A 20,270-nucleotide genomic window follows, 5' to 3' on the forward strand; every position below is an offset into this window, starting at 1 on the left:
TCGCTGCAGCATGTTCTGAAAGATAAAGGAGCTTAAAACTTTAGAAAACGCTCTTTGAAGAGAAGCAGTTATTATTGTGTCTCCTAAAGAAAGCTAAAAACACTAACTGTAGAATGTTGTTTAGAAAGGTAATTATTTTATTTTTGAGCATACAACATTATACTTTTAGGAAAAATTGTACTGTTGTGTTGATTAAATGCAGTAATAATATTACTTTAGCTACAACCAAAGGTTTCATGTGGAAATTTCTATTTTTGAATAGTAAATGATAATTATTTTTATGTGTTATGATAGATCTTAATTGTAATCTCCACCTCCTTTCCCTTACCTCAACTGTCTTTTTCTCCTCTAGGCGATATCCCAGTTATTCCACTTAATTTTGTCATGATATCCCTGCAGAGTCCATTTACCAGGGATACAGTGGAAGGATGTGTTAAGGAGACATTGCTTTTTCTATCACGATCCATTTCCATAAAAAAAAATGTGGAGTTTACATTCAAAGGAATTGGGGTACTTCTGATCAGAGACAGAAAAGTGAAGATGAAATTTTATAAAGACTTCCTTTGTACTGTGGATGGAAGTGGGACTTTGATGAAAGCCTTAGCAAATGTAATGTTTTCCTTCTCTTAACTCTTCCCCATTGTAGCTCTGAATCATATACAGCTATGCTGTCATTAAGACAAGCTCAGGTTGACATATTTTAAGTGATAGTTTCCCCAAGTACATGGAAATATCTATAGTTGATTAACTCTGACAAAAAAGATGAGAAGGGTAAAGCAATCTTTAAGCCATGCCAATTAAAGAATATAACCAATATTGGAAACTCTTATAACTATGGATATTTTATAGTTTAAAATATATGTTATTTCATTTGAGTCTCAAAATGTTATAAAATTAGCAATGTCATTCTGATTTCACAAGTGAGGAAATTGGAGACTCAGAACTCAGAGAGGTTACAGAGGCCCAAGGTCAAGCATTACGAGCATTGTAATTTGAGCTGACTTCCTCATCACTTAGTTTTTGCATTAATGAGTACAACAAAATCTAGTTCAAGTCACAGCAGTATGTCTTTAGCTTTTAATTTGCCATTTCATAAAGAAAATTTTGTAATTGGGCACCATCATTGTTTTTTGTCTTCTTTGTTACTCTCTGGTTTTATTTATTTATTTATTTATTTATTTATTTATTAATAAATTTTATTTTATCCCACTCCCCCTATCATTAACCATTGTTAACCATCACTGTTAACCCCCACCATTGTTAACCAGTGGGACAACCACCCCATCATTGTTAACCATTGTTAACCAGTTAGCTGGCATGACTTTCACTCTAAGTGGGCATAGCAGAGGTTAAGAAGGTAATGAAATAATCAACAGGATTTATTGAATATTCAATGGGCCTTATATACACTTCAGAGAACTAGCAAAGTTGACATGAATAAATGGAATTATCACAGAATCCTAGAGAGAAAAATCCCTGATTTTTAAAATGAAAATTCGGTGAGAGCTGGGCAACTGGGCATGGTGGCACCTGCCTGTAAACTCAGGGGGCTGAGGCAGGAGGATTGCAGTGAATTGGAGGCTAGCCCAGACTACATAGTGAGTTCAAGGCCAGCTTGAACTACATAGCAAGACTCAGTCACCCCATCCAAAGGCCTTGAAAAAGATCTAATTCTACTCTTTTCATGGAGCTCTGGGATGGCAAGTTAGGAGATGAGGTTGTACATAATGAGACTTTTGTTGTTTTCTATACGTCCTGGTTTATACAGGATTTCTAAGAGGGATGCCAACCCAGTGTGTGGAAAGTGGGAACATACACAGGCAAAACTCTGTCTTTTCTATGAAAACACAAGACAAGATTTGCAAATCCATAAGCAAGGCCAAAGTGGCTAATTCATCTCTCACCCTGAGGGATTCTGCTGAACTTTGGAGCTTCACTATGTGTTTCAAAGACAAGATAGCATTTTACCTGGTCTGCTGAACTCTAAGGCATAACTCTTTTTTTAAACCACTGGGGACTCAATCTAGGAGTTTCACACTGAGCTACATCTGCAGAGTTTTTTATTTTGAGACAGTTTCCCTAAGTGTCTAAGTTGCCCAGGCTAAGCTCGAATTTTTGATCCTTCTGCCTCAGCCTCCTGGAGTATTAGGATTAGGGTCACCACGCAAAGCTAAGCACAACTTTTAAGGAACATTTCCCAAAATAAGATATTGTATAAAGAGAAAGTTTGGAAGCCATAGCAGATTGAGAACTTCTGATTGCATCAATCATCCTCAGGTAAAGAGGCACCAAGCACATCAGCCAGTTAAGGAGCTGAGAAGTCTGGCTGTAAAGCAGCTATTGAATCATGGAACTCTCAGTTAGGCCAATACTTGTCAATGGCTCATTAACTATATACTCTGTGAAGTTGTGGGAGTGATAGTGTTATTCTCAATTGTCCTATGACTTATCCATGAGTAATGTCCTGTAGGGATAGTCCTTCTGGAACTTGTGCTTATTTCAGTGATGGCTATTTTTTTAAGCTTCTTTTTGGAAATTTCCTTCAAAGCCATTTGTGTAGGACATAGCAATTCATTGAAAAAATAATAATTTTCTATATTATGCTATACTAATATTGGAATAGTATGGTCATTATATAGTGTAAAATTATAGCAGCTATATATTGAATCTTTATTATGTATTCACTCACATAAAGTACCTAATAAAAGTCCTAGAAATCAGAGCCGTTATTGCCCCACAAATCTAGTGCCTAAGGTCACATATCAGTTAGTGTGGGGTTTGAATGAGAGGCTACTTGACTCCAAAGCTCTTCACTTAATTTCCTAACTTTAGAATTACTGGGGTCAAGAGTGGAATCAGCCAGTTTGCTCATTTTCTTAATAGTTTCAAGAAGCCCATTTTATGTCTGAAGATGTCTGAGAGAAGTTGTCAACTTTGAAGGGAATTTCCAAAGAGGAGATGGTTTGAGAAAAGGCAGCATCAGTGGAATTGCTGTGCAACCATCCAGGGTTACTAATTTGATGAATGAAATTTTTCCTAACTGAATTTTTTTTAAATTTTATTTGGTACCGGGGATTGAACTCAGGACCTTGTGCTTGTGAGGCAGGCAGTGGAATCCCTGAGCTAAATTCTCAGCCCTCCCTCACTGAATTTTTAAGCTCTTGGACAAAACTAAACATTAAATATCCTGGTAGCCTTGCCTCAGACACAGCCAGTAGTTTCTGATTTGTCTGTCCAGGCGTACAGCCCAGGTGTAACTTTTTCTATCTCTCTCCTCCAGAGGCCTGGCACTGTGGACTCAGTGTTGTCTTCCAGAGAGGCCACTGGGAGGCGGCCTGGCAGCACTCTTGGATTTCCAAGGTTAGTGCTTTGCTCTGTGGGTTTCTCTAGGCACTAGTTCTTGCTTATCTGCTGATCTGATCAGATGGCCTTTCTCAACCTTCTGTGGTTCATGCTCCTTTTAATGCATTATCTTTCTGTCTTTCTTAATGCACCAGCAAAGAAGAGTTTATTGCATACATTTTCTGTAGTTAAATAACAATGGGCCTTTAGAATATTTCTTTTTAAAGCTACTCTTGACTTAACTGGAAATTCTGGTACTAGACTAAGGATACTAACGCTTAGTCTCCGCAGTATAAGACTTTTTTTTTTTTGTATTAAATTCTTTTATTGGTACATTGTAGGTATACAACACAATTACATTTCTCATTGGGAATTGTACCTTTACATAATGCATCTTGGTTCTTATTTTTTCCCCATTCCTAGCCCTCCCTTCACCCCCTCCACCCTTCCCTATTTACAAAGACTTTATTTCCACTTTTTCCATTTCTCATCATTTTTTCCTTTCCCTTCTTTCCTTTCCCCTGCCCCTCCCACTACCCCTACCCCTTTGGACCTTTTCTTCCTATTTTGCATTATCGATTATTCATTCTAATCATTGGTACATTTTAGGTATACAACATAATGACATTCATCATTGGAAATTTGCACCTTTACATAGTCTCTCTTGGTTCTTATTTTTCACCCTTGCCCAGCCCTCCCTTCAACCCCTCCAGTCCTCCCTATTTACAAAGATTTTGTTCCTATTTTTCCATTTTCTCATATTAATCCCATTCCCTTCTATCCTTTCCCCTAGCCCTCCCACTTCCTTCCCCTTTGCCCCTTTTCTTCCTATTTCACATGACCTATTATACATTTAGTCCTTATTTACACTTTCAGTTTCTCACACCAGAGAAACTATTGGTATTTACACATGTGTGTCCTATTTATTTCACTTAAGAGTATTGCCTCAATGTGCATCCACTTAGCTATAAATGTCTCAAATTTCTCATTTTTTATGGCTGAGTAGTACTCCATTTTATGAAAAAACCACATTTTCTTTATCCAGTCTCCAGTTGATGGGGATTTGGGCTGTTTCCAAGTTTTAGCTACTACAAACTGTGTTGCTATGAACATGGGTGCACATATATCACTGTGGTATGATTCTTTTAATTCTTTGGGGAAGATCCCCAGCAGGGGAATAGCGGGGTCAAATGGGACTTCCAGTCCTAGTTCTTTGAGGTATCTCCATACTGATTTCCACAGTGGTTGCGCCAGTCTACACTCCCACCAGCAGTGGAGCAGTGTTCCTCTTTCCCCACAGCCCTGCCAGCATTGGTTATTGGTTGATTTCATGATAGCAGCCATTCTTTCTGGAGTGAGGTGGAATCTCAGCCTTGTTTTCATTTGCATCTCTCGAATGACCAGTGATATTGAGCATTTTTTCATGTACTTGTTTGCTATTTCTACTTCTTTGTGTGAGAAATGTCTATTCATTTCAGATGCCCATTTTTGGATTGGGTCTTTAAATTTGGGAGGTCTGATCTTTTTAAGTTCTTTATAGATTTGAGATAGTAGACCTTTGTCTGAGGAAGAGCAGGTGAAGATTTTTTCCCACATTGTGGGTTGTCTCTTCACACTGCTGGTGGTTTCTCTTGCTGTGCAGAAGCTTTTCAATAAGAAGAGATCCCATTTGTTGATTGTTTGTGCTAGTTCACGGGCAACTGAGGTTTTGTTCATAAAGTCTTTTCCTACACCGATGTCTTCAAGAGTTCTACCTAACCTCTGTTCCAACTGGTTCAGGGTTTCTATTTTAATATTTAGATCTTTAATCCATTTTGATTTTAGCTTAGTGCATGGTGAGAGATACAGGTCTAGTTTTAATCTTTGGCAATTTTTCCAGCACCATTTATTAAAGAGGCTGTCTTTCCTCCAGTGAGGGTATTTGGCTTCTTTGTCGAAGATGAGGTGGCTGAGTGTGTCTGGTGTTGTTTCTGCATCTTCTAATCTGTTCGACTGGTCCTCGAGTCTGTTTCTTTGCCAGTCCCATGCTGTTTTTATCACAGTAGCTTTGTAGTGTAGTTTCAAGTTGGGGGTTGTGATACCCCCTGCCATGTCTCTGTTACCTAGAATTGCTTTTGCTATTCTGGGTCTTTTCTTGCTCCAAATGAATTTTTGGATTGTTTTCTCGAGGTCTGTGAAGTATGCTGCTGGAATCTCAACTGGAATTGCATTAAATCTATATAGCAGTTTTGGAAGTATGGACATTTTCACTATATTAATCCTTCCTACCCAGGAGCTGGGGATGTCTGTGCATTTTCTGATATCATCTTCAATCTCTCTTTTCAGAGTGCCATAGTTTTCAGAGAAGAGGTCTTTGATTTCTTTCGTTAGGATGATTCCTAGGTATTTCAGTTTTTTGGATGCTATTGTGAAAGGAATTATTTGCCCTATTTCTCTCTCAGTGAGTCTGTCATTGGTGTAGAGGAAAGCTATTGAGTTTTGTGTGTTGACCTTGTAACCAGCTACTTGACTGAATTTGGTTATTAAGTTTAGAAGACTTTTGGTGGAGTGCTTAGGGTCTTCTATATAGAGTATCATGTCATCTGCAAAGAATGACAATTTGACTTCTTCATTTCCTATCTTTTTTCCTTTTATTTCTTTCTCTTGTCTAATTGCCCTGGCTAATGTTTCCAGAACTATATTGAACAAGAGTGGTGATAGTGGACATCCTTGTCTTGTTCCTGATTTTAGTGTGAAGGATTTCAGTTTTTGACCATTTAGTATGATATTGGCTGTTGGTTTTTCATAGATGGCTTCTATCAGTTTGAGGTAGAGACCATCTATTCCAATTTTTTATAGGGTTTTTATCATAAATGCAGGTTGGATTTTGTCAAATGCTTTTTCTGTGTCTATGGAGATAATCATATGGTTTTTGTCCTTGTCTCTATTGATCTAGTGTATTACATTGATTGATTTGCATGTATTGAACCATCCCTGCATCCCTGGGATGAATCCCACTTGATCAGGGTGTATGATCTTCTTGATGATCTTCTGCATTCTGTTTGCCAGTATCTATAAGACTTTTTTTTTTTAACCTACTGGGCTTTCCTCCACTTCCTCTGCTCTAGCTTCTTTTCCTGCAGTCTAGCCCACCTCCTGTCTGAGCTTTTTATTTTTACCACTAAGTAGGTTGAAAAGATAAGATAGAATAGGGGACAGCTTTATCCTCAGTAGTACACTGAGTGTTCCTGAAGGCTGCTGACAAAAATGATAACAATGATAATAATAATGATGATGACAGTATTAATAATTACTGTGTAGAATTTATTAGATACCAGTTAATGTTAAGCATTTTTCAGTATTATTATATTTAATGTTCACTACAACCATTTAAGATTTGTTATAATTTTCTCCATTTTATAGAGATAGAAATTAATTTTAATTCTTCTGTTTTTAAGTGAGTGAAGTAACATGGTGCACTATTGGGAATGCTGGAATTGGAGTCAGGAGGGTTGCTTTTTATTTCCAGTTTGGCTGTCACCCACTTATTGTGTGCTTTTAATTATGTTCTTAATCTGAATTGCAGTACTATTAACCACTGTGCATTTCTTGGGTAATGGAAAGTTGGAGAATAATAGCCAACATCCTAGAGAAGTATTTTCTCATCTATTTGGAGCCTGTGAACATCGTGTTTGTTAGTTTGGAATATGACACATACCTCAGAAGAATCAGAGTGATGGAAAGAATAAGCCTTAGAGATTCATTAGTTCAACACCCTCGTCTTTATTTTTCATATATATATTTATTAGTGCATATTTATTTTATAAAATATTGGGTTCCACTGTGGTAATTTTATACATGAATATACCCATCCCTTCATTGCCCTTCCTTCCAACCTGTCTCTATTATCCCCCTGATCCTTTCCTCTTGTCTTGCTTCTAGTTTCATGTCATGTTTTTGAGATTCCACATATTAGGGGAAACATGCTACACTTAGCTTTCTGAGTGTGGCTTATTTTACTTAACATGATTATCTCTAGTTCCATCCATTTTCCTGCAAATGGCATGATTTTGTTCTTCTTTATGAGTGAATAATGCACCTTTGTGTATATATACCACACTTTATCTTGTTATCCATTGACAGGTACCTAGGCACATTCTATTTCTTGGTTATTGTGAATGCTGCCACAATAAACATGGGTATGCATGAGTGTCTCTGTAGCCTGCTGACTTTAACTCCTTCAGGTATATATATATCAAGGGTATAACTAGATCATATATGTTGATTCTATTTTTAGTTTTCTGAGGAACATCCATACTTATTGCCATAGTGGTTATACTAACTTAAACCCCCACAACAGTGTATAAGAGGTTCTTTCCTTATCACATCCTTGACAACATTTATTGTTTTTTATATTCTTGATAGCCATTCTGACTGGGATGAGATGTCATTTTGATGTAGTTTTGATTTGCATTACCCTGATGTCTAAAGATGTTGACTTTTTTCATATACTTTTTGGCCATTTGTATTTATTCTTTTGAGAAGTGTCTGTTCAGGTGCTCATTTTTTGGTTGGATTATTTAATTTTTGTGTGTGTGTTTTGAGTTCTTTATATATTCTGAATATTAATTAATATTAATATTAATGAATATTACTAATGAATAGTACAAGAGTACCTGATAAAATTTTTTTCCATTCTGTAAGTTGTCTCTTCCCATTTCCTATATTGTGCAGAAATGTCTTATGCAATCCCATTTTTCTATTCCTGCTATTATTTCCAGAACTACTGGTATTACTTCCAGAGCTACTGTTATTATTTCCAGAGCTACTTCCAGGAAGCCACTGCCTGTGTGTATGGCTTCAAGTATTTCTCCTGGCAGTTTCAAAGTTTCAGGTGTTATATTTAGGTCTTTGATCCATTTTGAGCTGATTTTTGTATATTTTTCACTCATTTGCAGATAAATAACTACTTTGTTAAAGAAGCTATTGTTTCCCACTGTATTTATTTTTGGCCCCTTTGTCAAGAATCAGATGGCTGTAGCTTCATGAACTTATTTCTGTGCTCTCTACTCTATTCCATTGATTTTTGTCTGTTTTTTATGCCAGTAGAATGCTGGTTTTGTTACTATGGTTCTATAGTATATTTTGAAGTCAGGTATTGTGATTTCTCCAGCATTTGTCTTTATACTTAAGATTGCTTTGGTTACAGTGTTCTGGTTCTTTTATGTTTCCATATAAATTTTATGATTTGAAAAAATCCCCTCGTCTTGTAGATGAAATGGCTATGCAACTAATGAATAGCCAAGCTACAAATAAATGGCCTCTAGTTGTTCCAGTGCTCTTTCCATTGCACCATATTGTCCTTCTCTTGAAAAAATAAATCAATGGGTTAAAACAGTTTTTATTTTGATTGTTTTGAAAGGTACATTTGATGGTCCCCTTTGCCATATTTTGCCCGAAGCATTCCAGGAGGGAAACAATTGCAGAGATGAAGGCTCCTATTACTTTGAGAGCCTAGAAATGGACATGATAACTCAAAATCCTCAAAACAGTTGTTGGTGTTCATTTATCTGAAGTTTGGTCTCTGAATTTACTAAGAGGTACTACCCTCAGCACCACCCCCACTCCCAGTTAGAGCTCAATACTCTATATTGAGACCAAAGAAAACTTACAAGTATATAAAGTGGTTGAACACCACTTCCCCAAATTGTACCACTGCAGGTTCTTCACTTTTGCCTAAGGAAAGCATGGGAAGTGGAGCATAGAAAAATGAGAGAAATAGGACCCCTATGGCATTTGGCTAGAGAAACAGAAAAGACACAAAAACATTCAAACTGTAGCCAAAACTAGAAACTTAAATAGAGCTTTTCAAAGCAATTTCTTTCTATACAACCTGATTTTGAGCCCACAGCATAGTGGCCCAGTGTCTTGGTTTATTCCCAGACTGGGCCTCAAAGAGAGTGAATCCTTGATAACGGCTTGGAAATCTACCCCTCTTCAAGGAAGTGAACTTATTTTAGAATCAGCAAGCTGGCTGGGTTCCTTTCTAGAATCAGGAGTTCATACAGTTCTAGAATTGAGAGGGTTTATCTATTCAGGTCTGGTGCAATAGACAAGTATTTTGACTCCTTTCTAGGACTGAGCACAAAGATACGGAGAACAAATCACCCATGGAGACCATTGCAGAAGAAGGTGAAGGGAACAGACATGGGAAATATAAGTTGAAAGACCACTCAGATAAAGAAGCCGTCAGAGGTAAGCCAATGGTTTCAGGGTATAATCTGTCATTCTTTACTGCTCATGTGCCCAGCCATACTTCTTAGCAACTCATATGCCCAAAGTAAATAAAGTTAGACTCATGAATAATCACTCTATTCTCTTTTGTGGCAATCATCTTCTATTTATGAGATCCTATATCTCACCTTAACCACTTTATGAGTCTTAGATCCTGTGACTCTCAGGCTTTTCGACTGTACATTATCTTTACTGGCTCTCTCCTGCTTAAAGGAGTCAAAACTCAGATGCCTACAGGGTACAGATCTATAAAGTGGATATATACAAGATCTTAGGGAACTGTGTTAGCTTAAATAACATTTTTTATGGAAAATGAAGTGTGACAGTTTTATGTCTTTGATATCTATAGAAGATAGCTGGAATCTCCTGTCTGCATCTACATTTAATCTTATATAATGAGTGGTTTTGGCTGGAGCATATGAAGAAAATCTGAGAACTCTGAAGACATTTTGGAAGGGTCCAGGGGATGCTCAGAGGTTGCCAGACCATGCTTTGAAGGCTGTTGCTCTAGTAGTGGAAATGTGGTCCAAGTGGTATAAAATCGAATTTTTTAAGAAATGCAGAGATCCTGACTTTGATGTGAAACTGATGGGTTGTTAAAAGTTGAAACAAAAAAAATTGTGACCCCCTCCACCCACCAAAAAACTCATTTTGATGGGTTAGTGTTGGCATGTAGATGTCAGTTTTTGATATGCGACCTGCAGGATCACATGTAAATTTTTAGTTTAAATTTATGAAGTTTCATTTCTCTAGTCACTGTTTCCTGGTCAGACTCCTTCTTTGAACAGAATTTATGTTCTAGCATGGCTTGCTCTTCCTCACCTGCTCATCTTCATCCTTTTGTTTACTCTTTTTCTCCAGTCTGAACTTCTCCTTCCTTTTCTTTTAGTCTGTCTCAGTTCTCACTTTTTAACAACCTTTCTACATTTGACTTCCTCCATGAAAGTTTCTTTTATCACTGGATACTGAAGTGACTTCTCTTTTTTTCTGAGCACATCAAATCCTTAAAGAATGTGCTGCTGTTTTGGGATTTAGATTTGTGACATCACTGCCCTAAGACACTATTTATACAATATACTTAAAGCATTTGGCTTTGTTGGGATATATAAAGGCCACAAGTGGGAGCTCTCATATATTTTTATGTCTTTTTTTTCTCCACATCTATTAAAATATATTTAAGGGGAAGTACTTGCCTCTTTGTTTCCTCTCAATACCCACCACAGTGCACTTTGGACATATGCAGCAAAATAATTTTTTAAAAATTCCACAAGACAAGGGACAACTATTTAAAGATAAGACAGGGTATCATATGTGAAAATTTACCTTGGTAAGAATTATCAGTTTATCTGTGTTAAGTACAAACTATGCATTTAATGTGTTGAAAGTTAAAAGTCACCTCCATTTACTTTTCATTCTACAGAAATCTCATCACCGAAGAGATTACAAGATAGACAAACCATCTCCCCTGCCAAAGTGACAAATGTCAGCTTGTTGGACAAAGTTGAACAAAGTGGAAATAGTGGGAAGAATATGATCCCTGAGAGGTAATGCACTAATTTTTTTCTGTTGCACTTCGCTAACTTTAATTTTGAGATACTTATTGATGCAGAGAATTTTAGTAATTGTTCATTTGTTCCTTTATCCAGTATTATTGAGAGCATTCTATATGCTAGGTGATAGGGATAAGAGAAATAAGTAAGGCTTACAATGTAGTGGAAAAACTAGACAAGTGAAAAATAATATATTATGGCTTAGTGGGATAATGTTATGACAGAAGCAGAAACAAAATACCACAGAAGAGAAAATATCCAACTTTATCTGTAGATTTGGTGAACCACTTCTCAACTCTGCAGAACTATTGTTTTCTGAGTGCTTAGATATCATGATGTCACATGGTTTCATACTTATATCAAGTGGAAAATAAATTTACCAAATGTTTGGCACTCTATTCTTGATAAAAATTCTTTGAATTAATGAATTTATTACAATTTATCATAGCTTTGTCTTCTTCCGTGATGCTATGTGAAGAAATTTCTATTTTGTCCTCCTTTATTTGAGCAGGGTACTTTTAAGGTAAATTCTACTTCAAGTATTTACTGAGCACGTATGTAACTTGCATTGTGCTGTCAATTTTCAATGTATCAATGTATCATAAAATAGCTATCATACATAAAATTTATGTACTTTGTGAGTTACTGAAATCACATTCAAAACCCCAGGTATGCTTTTTATTCTGATTTTGTGATAATCTTGCTTTTAAAGAAAATGCTAGAATGAAATGTCTAGTATTTTGAAATTTAGTTCAATTCAGTAAACACTGGGCACATTATGTGCCGGATCCTATTCTAGGCACTGAACATACAGAGCAAAAGACGTGTGAACCTTCTTTCATAAAACTTAGAGTCTTGTAGGAAGACTGACATAAAAGAAATAAGAAGTGTGATACAGACCACAGAGCAAAGTACTGAGGTTTCCAAAAGGAGGAGTTGTGAGAGTTTCCTGTACAGGTGACCAAAAATGTTGGTTTTTCATAGATGGCTTCTATCAGTTTGAGGTAGAGACCATCTATTCCAATTTTTTATAGGGTTTTTATCATAAATGCATGTTGGATTTTGTCAAATGCTTTTTCTGCATCTATGGAGATAATCATATGGTTTTTGTCCTTGGCTCTACTGATCTAGTGTATTACATTGATTGATTTGCACATATTGAACCATCCCTGCATCCCTGGGATGAATCCCACTTGATCAGGGTGTATGATCTTCTTGATAATCTTCTGCATTCTATTTGCCAGTATCTTATTAAGGATTTTTGCATCTATGTTCATTAGTGAGATTGGCCTATAGTTCTCTTTTTCGGTTGGGTCTTTCTCTGCTTTGGGGATCAAGGTGATGCTTGCTTCCAGGAATGAATTTGGAAGTATTGCTTCCCTTTCAATTTCATTGAAGAGTTTAAGCAGTAGTGGCAGCAGTTCCTCTCTAAATGTCTTGTAGAATTCAGCAGTGAAGCCATCAGGGCCCGAGCTTTTCTTAGTTGATAAGTTTTTAATTACATTTTCAATTTCCTTGGTTGATATTGGGTTGTTCAGAATTTTTAGGTCTTCTTCATTCAACTGTGCTAATTCATATGTATCTAGGAATGTGTCCATTTCTTCTGTGTTGTCCATCTTATTGGCATGTAGGTTCTGGAAGTAGGTATTGATGATCCTCTGGATTTCTGCTGGGTCTGTTGTAGTTTCACCCTTTTCATTCCTAATTGCATGGATTTGGGCCTTTTCTTTCCTTTTTCTGATAAGGTTGGCTAAGGGTTTGTCAATTTTGTTGATTCTTTTGAAGAACCAACTCTTGGCTGCGACTCAGGACCTCGGTAGGGTGTGCACAGACCTGCCTGTCTGCAGCAGGCTGGCTGGGTGTGTTCTGCGTGACCAATCTAGACTTTTTTAAAAAGCATTAAATTATTGTGTTTCCTATAAAAAGTATTTTTAAAAGTTGTAGCAAAAACATACAACATTAAATTTACTGTCTTAGCTATTTTTGAGTGTACAATTTTAGTAATGTTATGCACATTCACATTGTTGTGTCATAGATCTCCAGAACTCTATCATTTTGCAAAACAGAAACTCTGTACCCATTAAACACTTAATCCCCTTTCCCCTCTTCCCCCAGCCCTTGGCAACCATTTTTCTACTTTTGAATAGAATTTTTTTTTTAATTTTAATTTTATTGGTACAATTTAGATATACATAATGATCACATTCATCATAGGGAATTTGTACCTGTACATGATGTTTCTTGATTCTTCTTTTTCCCCCATTCCACTCTCCTCCCTTCAACCTCTCTCTTCCTCTTCTCATTTACAAAAGCCATGCATTTTTCCTTTTTTTCTCATTTTTTCTTTTTCCTTCCTTCCTTTTCCCCTCCCCCCCTCTAGTTCCCCTATACTTTGAACAGTTTTTTTCTTATTTCATATTGTCTATCAAACATTTTGGTCCCTATTTACACTTTCAGTTTCTTACACCAGAGCAACAATGTGATATTTACATGTGTATCCGATTTATTTCACTTAAGAATATAGCTTCAAGGTGTATCCATTTAGCTACAAATGTCTCAAGTTAATCCTTCTTTATGACTAATACTCCATTGTATACAGAAACCACATCTTTTTAATCCATTCATTGGTTGATGGGCATTTGGGTTGTTTCTAAGATTTAGCTATTACAAACTGTGTTGCTGTAAACATGGGTGCACATGTATCGTTGTTATATGATACTTTTAATTCTTTTCGGAAGATACCCAGAAGGGGAATACCTGTGTCAAATGGGACCTCTAATCCTAGTACTATCCAGACTGCACTCCTAGCAACAGTGAAGAAGGGGTTTTTTTCCCCCCAAATCCCCGCTAGCATTTGTTGTTGGTTGATTTCTTGATAACAGCCATTCTTTCTGGAGTGAGGTGGTATCTCAGTGTTGTTTTAATTTGCATCTCTGAAATGACCAGTGATGTTGAACATTTTTTCATATGTTTATTTGCTATTTGTACTTCTTCATTTGAGAAGTGTCTGTTCATTTCAGACTTCCACTTTTGAATTGGGTCTTTAAATTTGGGGGGTCTGATTTTTTTCAATTCTTTGTATGTTCTAGATATTAGTCCTTTGTCTGAGGGACTACTGGCTAAAATTTCTTCCCACTATGTGGGTTATCTCCTCATTCTGTTGGTGATTTCTTTTGGGGTGCAAAAGCTTTTTAATAGGATGAGATCCCAGTTGCTTATTCTTTGTATTATTTTCTGTGAAGTCTGAGTTTTGTTCATGAAGTCCTTGCCTACCCTTGTATCCTCAAGAGTTCTACCTATTCTCTCTCCCAGCAGATTTAGTGTTTATGTTTTAATGCTTAGATCTTTGATCCATTTTGATTTTAGTTTAGTGCATGGTGAGAGACATGGGTCTAATTTTAGTCTTTGGCATGTAGAAAGCCAGTTTTTCTAGCACCACCTATTAAAGAGGCTATCTTTCTTCTGGTGAATGTGTTTGACCCCTTTGTCAAAGATAAGGTGGCTGAATGTGTTTGGGGTTGTCTCTGTATCTCTAGTCTGTCCCATTGATCCTCAGGTCTGTTTTTTTTCAATCTAGATTTTAACTTTCAATTCTAATTACTGATGTATTTAGACCTTTCTTCAACATCATATTTGATATTTTATATATACTGTACATCTAACATTATTCTTTTTTGTCTAGTTTTTGTTGGATTGATCGAGTTTCTTTAGTATGCATTGAATTTCCTTCAAACTTTGCTTTTCCATACCTATATAAGGTATAATTGACAAATTGAGTGAATATTTTATTTTTTTAAAATTTACAGTAAAAGACACATTGCTATTAATCGTCCTTCAAATATTCCCCCCCAACTTGTATATTTCAATAATGCCCCATATTTTTGTTGTTAAAACTTTGTTACAATTTGGTTTTAAGTAAATATTTTTAAAAATTTTATAGCCAATGATTATTTAGATTTGCCAATACATTTTACAAATTTCTTTGCTTACCATTGTTTCTTATATCTCTGCCCTTCTTCCTTCTGACATGAATCCTGTAATGGTTCTTTTGGTAAGGTTCTCTGTCTTTTCAATATCCTTAGTCTTTGTATTGCTTAAAAACAATTCTTATTACGTTGTCACTCTTTGAATGCTGATTTTTGGTTCGTATTTTCCCTCAGCACTGTGGTAACATTGCTCTATTTTCTTCCAGCAGTTGTCCTGATGAAGAAGTCTGACTCAGTCCAGATGTCATTATCTCTTGTAGCTTTTCTGAGTCTGTCTTATTTCTTGATATTCTGCATTTTGTTTTTGTAGGAATCTTGATTTTCTGGAAAATTCTTATCCATGCTCTTTTGGAATATTGGTGGTTGCCATTTTCTTTGAGTGCAGGAGTTTCAGGCATGCATCACTACCCTGGCTTATTTCTTAATTAAAAAAATTTTTTTCTTTTATCTCTGTGCTGTCTTTTAGGTGATATTCTGAGTTCTGTTTTCAGATGAATTAATGCTATCATTAGGCAGACCAATCTACTATTTATTTTCTTTATTGAGTTTTAAAGAGTATTATTTTCTCTTTTTTATTAGTTGGCTGCTCTTACCAATTTCTCTATTATTTCTGAGCTTTTTCAATATATTTGTTTAGAATTCTCCCCCCCCCCTTTTTTTGCAGCATTATTTCCTTGGGCATGAGTTACCTCATTTGTTGGGTTTGCTGACATAAGTACTTTTGTGGCTCTGGAGTAGTTTAAATGCTTGACAATTTTGCTTTGAGAATGCATTTTGTGTGGATATTTTTACTACATATGCCTCTCTGTTATGTGGTTGTTATGACATTCAGATTGTATAGCTACAAACCCTTGGTAAATATTTATATTAATATTTAAAGACCTCACCTTGAGCCACTTGGGCAATGCTAGAAACTACATCCATACCTATTGTGGAGTTAGACATTGGTATCTGACAAGAAGCTGTGGCTTATGTGAGGTAAAGAGATTGAAATTGTGTTTCATTGGAAGACTGTGGCAGGAAGCATACTCCTTGTTGGTGGCCTGCAGAAGAAACAAAAGCACTTGCAGGCAGAAAATTCTGTGAATTCTATCTTCAACACATATCCAGAATGTAGCCACTTATTGTCACCTCTACTGCTACCACCTTGGATCAAGCCACTTACATTTTGAGTTACTGGAACAGTCTCTGAATGGTTTTCCTTACTACTGCCATTGTCCCCATTCATTTTATTCTCACATGGAAGGCAAAGTAATCCTGTGTACGCTAGATGAGCTCATCCACTGCCTCAACCCTCCATTTGCTGCCCATTCTCACTTAGGATAAAAGTGAAAGTCCTCACTATAGTCTGGAGATCTTGCCTGATGTCTTATTTCTCTCTTACAGCTTGCGCCTAGCTCATCTTCCTCCAGCCACAGTAAACACAGGCACATTCTCTCCTCAAGCACTAGGCATTCATTTGCTGACCTGGAATGTCTTTTCTATGGGATATCTACATTATTTCTCTCTTACTTCATTCACAGATTTATTCAAAGGTTATCTTTGATTTATGATTTAATACTGAATTTCTCCAGCATTGCATGGCATTTGTCATCATGGAACATACTTTATAATTCACTCATCTTATTCCTGATGTCTGACTATCCACATTAGAATGCCATTTCCATGAAGACAGGGGTTTTGTGTACTTGTGTGTGTGTGTGTGTGTATGTGTGTGTATGGGGGAGCATGTTGTTTATACTGCATTTCCTAGAATGGTGGACATGGTAAGCACACAATATATTTTTTTGTTTGTTATTTTCCACTATTTTTTTTTGTTTTCTGGTAACAGGGATTGAACTTGGGACCTTGCGTTTTCAAGGCAGGTGGCAGAACCACTGAGCTAAATCTACGGCCCTCACAATATATTTTTTATTAATGAATGCTTTATTTACATTTTACAAAACTGGTAACACTTTGAAAAATTACACATCTTGCGGAATATCAGTTACTTTGTAAGCAATACAGCTGGGATTCAAACCCACCTTTATTTGATATAAAGTACAAGTTCTTAATCTTGATATGGACAGCTGTTCTGTAGAAAGCCACTCAGATACTTTATCTTATGTTTATATTTGCTTATAAGTTAGCATTGCTCAAGAGACCATATGTATTAAACGTTAATTAATGTTTCATTGTTTTTATAGATTATCAACTCCAGGTTGTCTGAATAATGACAATGAAACGAAGCCCAGAACATCCCTAGCTCTTGCTTGCCATGATCATAATAAAGCAGGACAGGTACAGTGTCTTCAAATAAAGCCCAGTCAGAATTTTCCTTTGACTTCTGTTTCTCAAAGAGAGTTCTGGGAATCTCTCTTTATTATTTGTAGTATTTGGGAAAGGGTCAAGTATTCCAGATCCTAACTTGGACTGTGACAAATGTACTTATGAGTCAAGATCTACTAGTTAGCTGAAGTAGGACTGGGAAATCCTTTCTAATTTTCAGTTGCTGTTTTCCATCCTGATTGAGAGTTCAGTGAATCCTTTTGATTATTTGTGAGAGCCATTCTGTAAATCTTATTTTGCTAACTGTCACAATATATTTCTCTATAAAGTATAGACACACCTGGCTTTTGGAGAACTTGTGAAGAGAATGTGAAGGCTAAAGAGTAAAATGTAAAAATTAATTTGTTCTGAAATTTGGGATTGTAGGAAATGTGCTATGTATGTTTGCAACGAGCACAACGAAATTTCCCATTGTACTACAGTGAGGAGAGGAGGAGGAAAGAGATAGAAGATGAACAACTCCTACAGCAGTATCAAATGTTGAAAGATCAAGAGGCTTTCATCAAGCACCAGGTAGTCCAAACCTTCAATTAAAGAGTGTTTAGTATGGAGAAGAAGAACATGATTACCAAAATCTACTTTAAAATGTTCCATCATGCTGGGCGTGGTGGCACATGCCTATAATTCCAGCACATGAGGGACTGAGGTAAGAGGATCACTGTGAGTTCGAGGCCAGCCTGAACTACATAGTGAGACTCTGTCTCAAACAAACAAACAACACAAAATATTCAATCATATGCCTATATTATCTAATTATTTATATACTTCTTTACTGAAACTTACATTGTGTCCAAGTTTTCACTAATAATAACTCACATTAGAATAAATATCCACATGGTTCAATGTTTGCTCATATTACTGATTTTTTTTCTTCCCAAAAGACTGAATTTTAAAGGTGGAAATGCTAGAATTATATTAATTTTTTATTTCTGATAAAATATTAATTTGGTCAAAGCTTTTACCTTTCAAATTCATGGCCTGTTTCAGGGAAGCAAAGACAGAATGGCATCTTTATGTTTACTCTATCCAGATTTCTGTGGTCTCCAATAATTGACCCTACTGCTCTTTTCTGCATTTATAATGAAATCTTCCACTCCCTTTTAAAATTATTGCCTAAAATCCAAACCCTCCCCTAACCCACCTACATCTATGAAGACATCAAAAGTACCACTGCCTCCAAACAGGTTTCTATCTTAGTTGCACTATGGTAATGTTACAAAATTAAAAAATTTAAAGGCTACATTTAAGTTTGTTGTTAAAATTTTAAAAATTGTTTTGTAACAGATGAAAACTTTGGCAACTAGAGAACAGAATCAGAAAAATGCTGCCTATAATTTTGGAGTTGCTGAAGCTATAAGAAATCACAAGCATGAGAAACCAGAATTTTATGTAAGAGTCTCTTTGAACCTTATTGCTAACAGCTGCCCCAACTATGAGTCTTTCGAGCCACCCTATTTGTGTGATTTTTAAAGGTTTAAAGGTTGTGCCAGATTTTAAGCAGCAGAGTTGAAAAGTGGGCTGTGCAAAGGGGAAGCGTTCTTTTAGGGCAGGTGCTGCCCAGTGCCTGACTATACACTGCCTATAGTCACAGACAGCTCCCATTAGTCTCTGCAGCTCTTGTTCATTAGAATGGAGGACCTGGGAAGGTGGTAGAAGGGAGACTACTAAAGTCCAGTTCTAGGAGCTAAAGAGAGAAGCAGCAGCATTTCTGTCACCTGTGAGCATGCTAGAACTTCAGACTCTAGGACCCTTCTCAAAGTTCCAAAAGGGTGAGTCACGTTTAATTAAGATCCCCAAGTGATTTGAATGTGCATTAAGTTTTGAGAAGCTCAGCTTCAGATGGAGTTAAACCACCTGCTTCACTGATTACATGGTTTCAATCATTTGTCTAAGTTTTTTCTTCCTGAATTCTCTTCATATACCACTACCTAGGTAGTCTAACACTACACATACATCAATAAAATACATTTTCTACATCATCAAACATTTGTTAACTCCTCTGGACCAGCTCCAGTGCTGGCAGCTAGGAATACAAGTTGCCTCTTCTAAAAAGATCTCAGTCTAGTTAGGGAGAGAAGCCTTAAAGAGACAAGAGTGTAAGATACTAACAGCTATGATTCATCTTTGAAGAGGAACTGTGTGAGCAAAGAGGAGAGTCACAATCCAGACAAGAAATTTGGGAAGACTTCTTAGCATACAAGAGTTAGGTAAATCCAGGTAGGAGGATGACAAGTTTGAGTTCAGCCTTGGCCACTTAATGAGAATCAGTCTCTAAATTAAAAAAATTTTTTAAAAGGGCTGGAGATGTAACTCAGTACAAAGGTCCTGGTTAAGTCTCTAGTATCTCTCTCTCTCTCTCTCTCTCTCTCTCACACACACACACACACACACACACACACACAAATGTTAAGAAGTGAGAGGAGGAGAGGAAGAGCATTCTAGGCAGGAAGAGCAAGGAGAAAGGGGGAGAGCATGGAGCTTTTGACAGCTTACACATGAGCTCCAGATTATATTATTGCCATCCACTTTGTAGCTTCTCTTTGACATATCCTATAGACATTTTTTTTGAGACAGGGTCTTGCCTTGTAATTAGCCCAGGCTGGCCTCAAACTTGCAGTGATCCTCCTGCCTCAGTCTCCTGAGTGCTGGGATTACAGGTGTGTGCCACCACGCAGGGCCCTAGACATTTTGAATTTAAAAAGATCAGAACAGAGGTTTTTATTCCCTCCCCAGCCTGTTCTTCTCTGTCTTCCTGTGTTAGTAAGTGGCAGCACCTTCCAGCCAGTTTCAC

General features: G+C 36.7%; 1 protein-coding gene across 2 annotated transcripts in view; it reads left to right on the forward strand.

Moving 5' to 3' along the window:
* The window catches only part of Ccdc81 (coiled-coil domain containing 81), a 57,331-nt gene that overhangs the window by 10,076 nt on the left and 26,985 nt on the right, over positions 1-20,270 (forward strand). Inside the window, exons 4-10 of one of the 2 annotated variants that reach the window (XM_004868226.3) lie at positions 353-609; positions 3,281-3,360; positions 9,458-9,576; positions 11,036-11,159; positions 17,338-17,431; positions 17,846-17,992; positions 18,764-18,868. In XM_004868226.3, the coding sequence (XP_004868283.2) occupies positions 353-609; positions 3,281-3,360; positions 9,458-9,576; positions 11,036-11,159; positions 17,338-17,431; positions 17,846-17,992; positions 18,764-18,868 (926 nt within the window). The remainder of the gene's footprint in view (positions 1-352; positions 610-3,280; positions 3,361-9,457; positions 9,577-11,035; positions 11,160-17,337; positions 17,432-17,845; positions 17,993-18,763; positions 18,869-20,270) is intronic. The other variant, XM_087212109.1, reaches the window with a different exon arrangement.

Source organism: Heterocephalus glaber, unplaced genomic scaffold (assembly GCF_053883595.1).
Source record: "Heterocephalus glaber isolate CG9 unplaced genomic scaffold, H.glaber_assembly_v1.0 deba00001429, whole genome shotgun sequence".
Classification (NCBI taxonomy): Eukaryota; Metazoa; Chordata; class Mammalia; order Rodentia; family Bathyergidae; genus Heterocephalus; species Heterocephalus glaber.